At 40.0% G+C, this 5,681-nt stretch overlaps 1 protein-coding gene across 1 annotated transcript; it reads right to left on the reverse strand.

The window, feature by feature from the left end:
- Positions 1–1,050: 1,050 nt before the first annotated feature.
- LOC110202617 (olfactory receptor 11A1-like) lies at positions 1,051–2,001 on the reverse strand. Its single transcript, XM_020978846.1, has one exon. It carries the CDS (start codon positions 1,999–2,001, stop codon positions 1,051–1,053), a length of 951 nt encoding a protein of 316 aa, XP_020834505.1.
- Positions 2,002–5,681: the final 3,680 nt, after the last annotated feature.

Here is a 5,681-nt window from a genome sequence, read left to right on the forward strand (position 1 = left end):
AGCTCCAGAGTCTCCAAATGCTGTCAGTCTATCCATACCTTCTTTTTTAATAGGTGTGTTATAGTCCAGAAAAATTTCTGTTGTTTTGGAGAGGAGAAGATTTAGTCTTTTCCTATTCAACAGACTGTCCACCACTCCAAAGAAAATGCGAACACAATTCTTGCATAGCAGTACAGAGGGGCTTACTCTGGCCTAGAATGATAGATATATTTTTAATATCAGACACATACAGACATGATATGCAACACATCTCAATTTCAGGAGTTGAAACATGAATCAAGATATGAAAAGGTAATGAGACTTTTGCATCATAGAAATATCATATATATATATACATGACATATATACACACACACAAAGTAATTTGGGGAAAAGCAGTGATCACTGAGGAAGAGGGAAAGAGAGAAGGGTAGGCACAATATAAGGGGGGAAATTGAGCCTGACGCAAAATGAGTCATGCTTGAAGAATGGCAAAATGTTTAAGTATAACTTTGAGTTTGAAAATTAGGTGGGACAATCTCAGTGGGGGGATGATGTTCCTTGGGATCTAGGGAAAAATTTACACATTCCGAGGCAAGATTATACATTTAAAGTCTTCCCTCTTGAAATTCTGCCTAGTGGCCTGGCGGTATAAGGTTTTCTCAGACCTATTGATTAGGTCATTTACCCAAATAGAGTATTGCTATAAGCAGCTACTTGGCACAGCAGGTAGAGTGCCTGAAGTCTTGAAGACTGATCTTCTTGAGTTCAAATCTGGCCTCTGACACTTCCTAGCTGTGTGACCCTGGGCAAGTCACTTAAATCTGTTTCTTTAGTTTTCACATCTATAAAATGGACTGGAGAAGGAAATGGCAAACCACTTAGTATCTTTGTCAAGAAAACCACAAATAAGGTCACAAAGAATTGGACACAACTGAAACAACTGAACAACAATGAAATGGAGGATTTCAGAAATGTACAAATTAGACAAAGTTATCTTCTCTCTCACACACTCAGGGAAGATTAACTGGAGGCAGCATCCAAAGGACAGAATTACCATTGATCCTCATTTCAGGATAAGTTACCATATTGTTTACTGCAAAGCAGTTTCTTGAGAACCTCATGGACCTCTTTGTTCTTTAGGGTGTAGATCACAGGATTAAAGATGGGGGTGACTATAGTGTAAAGCAGAGCAAAGACCTTTGAGAGAACCTTGGAGTGAACAGCAGAGGGTGTTATATACATGACCATAAGTGTCCCATAGAAAGTGGGCACCACAGCCAGGTGGGAGGAACATGTAGAGAAGGCTTTCCTTCGCCTGGCCCCTGTGGGTACTTTGAGCACAGCCACAAGGATGCGGACATAAGAAGTCAGGATCAGACTAAATGGAATAGTAAGGCAGATCACAGAGAGGATGAATGTTGTTGTTTGCACCACCTGGGAATCAGAGCAGGCCAGTCTTATTACAGGCATGAAATCACAATAAAAGTGGTTGATGTGGTTGGAACCACAGAACTTCAGCTGAGCCATCAGAATCACAATGAGGCCATCCACCGCAAACCCAGATAGCCATGCTGTAACCACCAGACCCACACAATGCTTGGATCCCATCAGGAGTGAATAATGGAGTGGGTAGCAAATGGCCAGGTATCGGTCATAGGCCATGATAGACAGAAGGAAGCATTCAGTTGTGGCTAGGGAACCAAAAATAAAGAATTGGAGCAAGCAACCAGCCAAGGAGATGGCTTCCTTCCTCAAGAAACCTGCTAGCATCTTAGGCACTACTGTGGAAGTATAGAGTATCTCTAGGAAAGAGAGATTGGCCAAGAAGAAATACATGGGTGTGTGGAGCTCTGGGGAGCTGACCACAGCCAGTATAATCAGCATATTCCCCAGAATGGTGCTTAAATAGACAATGGTTGAGAAAATGAAGAGGAGGAAGTGCTGGTCAGGGAACTCAGAGAAACCAAGGAGGACAAACTCTGTAATGATAGATTGATTCCCTTTGAAAGTGGTTCCCATCAAGGCAATTCAAGCTGCTTTCAATTAATGAGCACAGAGAAGAGACTTCAAGGCATCTCAGAATCTCCTGAAGAATCTGGATCTGAAGTTAGTGGGGTTAGGAACATGAACAAAAGGGTAAATCTTCAGGAATCTTTATATGTATAAATCCCATTTCTCTAAATTCCCACCAAATGGCTATTTCAAACTCAGCATGGCCAAAATTTAATTCAGCATTCATTGGAATGTAAGCAAGGGCAAGGACTTCTTAAAAATTTCATTTTCATACTCTAGCATCTAGCACACTGCTTTACACATAGTGGGTATTTGATGATGCTTGCTGGATTTGATTAGATCACCTCCTCCACAAAATAAGTTTCCCTTCCCAACTAGCCTATCTCTATGAACAGCACCATTATTCTTCCAGTCACCAAAACTCAAAATAATAGAATCAACTTTGACTACTCTTTTCACCTTATCCCCTAACCGCAATGCATGAGTTACCCAATCCAATCAATGCACCACTTGCAATATTTCTCATATTCCTCACTTCAATAGATAGAGGACTGGAGCTGAAGTCAAATGGATCTGAGTTTGAATTTAGCCTTAACATCTGTCTGACTCTGATTCTTCATCTGTAAAGTGAAAATAATAATAACTCCTACCTCCCAGGGTTGTTGTGAGAGCAAAATAAGGTATTTGTAAAGCACTTTGCAAACCTTAAAGTGCTATATAAATGCTAGCTATTATCATTATCATTATTATTATTCCCACTGCTTTAATAGTCGAGGCAAGACATGGAGAAATAAGTCAAAATACATAATATGAAATAGATACTAGATAGCAAGTTTCAGCACTGGATTTAGTCATAAAACCAGGGTTGAAAGTCCAGATATACTATTTAGGAGCTATGTGATCCTGCACAAGTCACCGAATCTCAGACTTCCCATTTGGTAAATAGTGATAATAGAAATTTGTGACCTGGCAGTTCAGAGTTGTTCTGAGAGTTGAATGAAATACTTTGCACAAAGCACTGTAAAGCACAAAGTGACAGATAAATGAGTTATTATTATTCTATTTGCTAAAATCTTCCATATAAACCCTGTTTGTGAGACAGCTTCTAAAACATGATAAAAGTAGGTAATTTGAGTTGTTTTTTTTCTTTTGACCAAAATGGCTACCATGACCCACTTCAGGTAATTTTCAAGCTTATCACCAAAAGCCCAAACTACAAAAAAGGAAATGGCTATGGCAATCCCCCAACCCTGTACATCTTTAGGGAAAGTAGATATGTAGGCAGGTGGCTAAAAAAAATCCTGTGTTAATAAAGAACAACAGTGAAGGTAGCAACAAAAAAAAAATAACAAATACCTATACTATACCTTCAAAATAGAAGTGAAGAAGATCCCATCTGAAGAAGTTAGAATTGGGTAACATATAGAACCTGGGGAATCCTTTAAAAGGGAGAAAGTTGCTTTTCCAATACTAATGAAATTGATTCATCTTGAAAATTATTTAGAAGCAGGGGAAATTTAAAAGATGGCCTTTCAAATTCCCTGCCCAAATTAGCACTCAAGAAATCTGTCTTTTCAAGCATAAAGGGAATGATACATGAATGGAGAACTTACCTCAAATAACTCTCCATTCACCTAACACAGGGACCATGAAGAGAAAATAATGCTCTGTTTGCTTTGGGAAAACAACCAGAAAAATTGAGAACCTTTGGCTTCAGGTTCCTTTTCCATAAGTACATCCTGAAAGGACACACAGGTGCCAAAATGTTGGTGCTTTGCTAACATATGGGTAGGACCTGTACTCAAAGAAAATAGCCCTACTTTCTTCCAGTCTCATCCCTTCGTCTCCCATCTCCTATTCAAGTGTCAGACATGATGATGATGAGCTGTGAATATCTCCCAACCCACTGTGTCCTTTAATCTTGTCTCTTTTTACAACAAGATGGGCTTTCCACATAGGCTGCCAATTGCTAAGAGGGCAGATGGGCCTCTGAGGAACTAATTACATACTCTCTAGGTACTGATCATAATTGAATGAGGACAAACAGTCACATACAGGAACCCCTTAAGGTTCCTGTCTTTTCCAGGGGGTATGCTAGAGCACTAGGCTGGGCTATAGAGAGAGCAAGAACCAGCAGAACTTTCCCAAGCTTCTTTTCCATTTCTACAAGACCCAATCCTCTCTATTCATCAAAGCCTAAGACCACCAGTCATGTAGTCTTTTTTGGTTTCTCTCTCTCTCTCTCTCTCTCTCTCTCTCTCTCTGTGTGTGTGTGTGTGTGTGTGTGCGTATGTGTGCGTGTGCGTGTGTGCGTCTCCCTGTCTCTCTTACCTCCAACACAAAAATTTAGAATGTAAATTAATTACAACTTATTTCATTCTTTATATTTGTATCCTAAGCATCTAGGAAGACTTGTATGGACTGATGCTGAGTGAGGCGAGCAGAACCAGGAGAACATTGTCCACAGTAACAGCCAAGTTGTGCAATGACTAACTTTGATAGATTTAGCTTTTCTCAGCAATGCAAGAATCTAAGACATCTCTGAAGGTCTCATGATGGACTGATACCTTTATAAAGTCCGCAGCCAGCACGTTTCTTCACCACAGGTGATCATGGTCATTGAAACATTCTCTTCCCTCTTCTTGTCTTTGACTATTCTCTGATTAATGTACTTCTATTCTTTATTCTTGCTTCTATCTATTTAATCTTCATTTGCCTCAATGTATTACCAGTTTTCCTCACTTTACTCATGTACTTTTGCCTCAGTTCCTAAATTGTGACTTAGTGCCAAGTCCAGGATTTTCCCCTTGCCATAATCTGGAAAACAGTAACTGGGCCCAGGTCTTATTTCTGGCTCTAGTTTGGATGCTGCTTTCATATTACAAGTCTGTAAGGGGGGAGCGTGTCATGGTTCTCCCTTTCTGTGTAGGCCCTGCTTGGGAAGTTGCTCAGGGACAGATTTTTCTTCAGTCTAGAGTTCTGGCCTGGTACCTGGGGTTAAGAAGGGATCAAAGCTGGAAGTACGTCCCACCCCTCTGCCACAACCTCTTACTAGAAAATCTTTGACTTCAGCCGCGTCATCTACTAGAAAATCTGGGCCTTTGGATCTCATCCCCTGGAATATATCTAGCTTGTGCACTGGCTTTGGTCATTGTCACTCGGTACAGTTTCAAATGTGGCAGTCATTCAGCTTTAGCCCCCTCTTTTCCTAGTGCAATCTTGGATGGGGTTAAGACTACAATGATCTTTCTCTAATTTTTTTTCATCTGGTATTCTTCATCATTCTTAAGGTGGTTCTTTAGAGGAATGTAGATCTTAATTAGAACCTTTCATATCACCATCCTTGCTAGAAGTATGACTCAGTTTTAACTCTATGTCAATCAGTAAGTTTTAGTTGAGCATATACAACATGCTCAATAATATTTGGGGAATTGTTAGGCCACTAAAAAAAGGAGAAGACATCATGCCAATTTAGTTGTAAATGCAACTTGTTGATATTACTTGGCAAATATATTTAAGATTTTCATGTCCTCCTAGGTTGTAAAATAGGCACTGTGACTAGAGTACCCACAATAGCACCTAGTACATAAAACATTCTGGGATGTTGCCCATGGTAATGAGTGGTAATTCAAGGATCCATGGTGCCACATATGAAGTTCTTCCCTCTAGCTACAGATTACATTTCC

Source organism: Phascolarctos cinereus, unplaced genomic scaffold (genome assembly GCF_003287225.1).
Source record: "Phascolarctos cinereus isolate Bilbo 61053 unplaced genomic scaffold, phaCin_HiC Scaffold_5;HRSCAF=322, whole genome shotgun sequence".
In the NCBI taxonomy this organism is placed as follows: Eukaryota; Metazoa; Chordata; class Mammalia; order Diprotodontia; family Phascolarctidae; genus Phascolarctos; species Phascolarctos cinereus.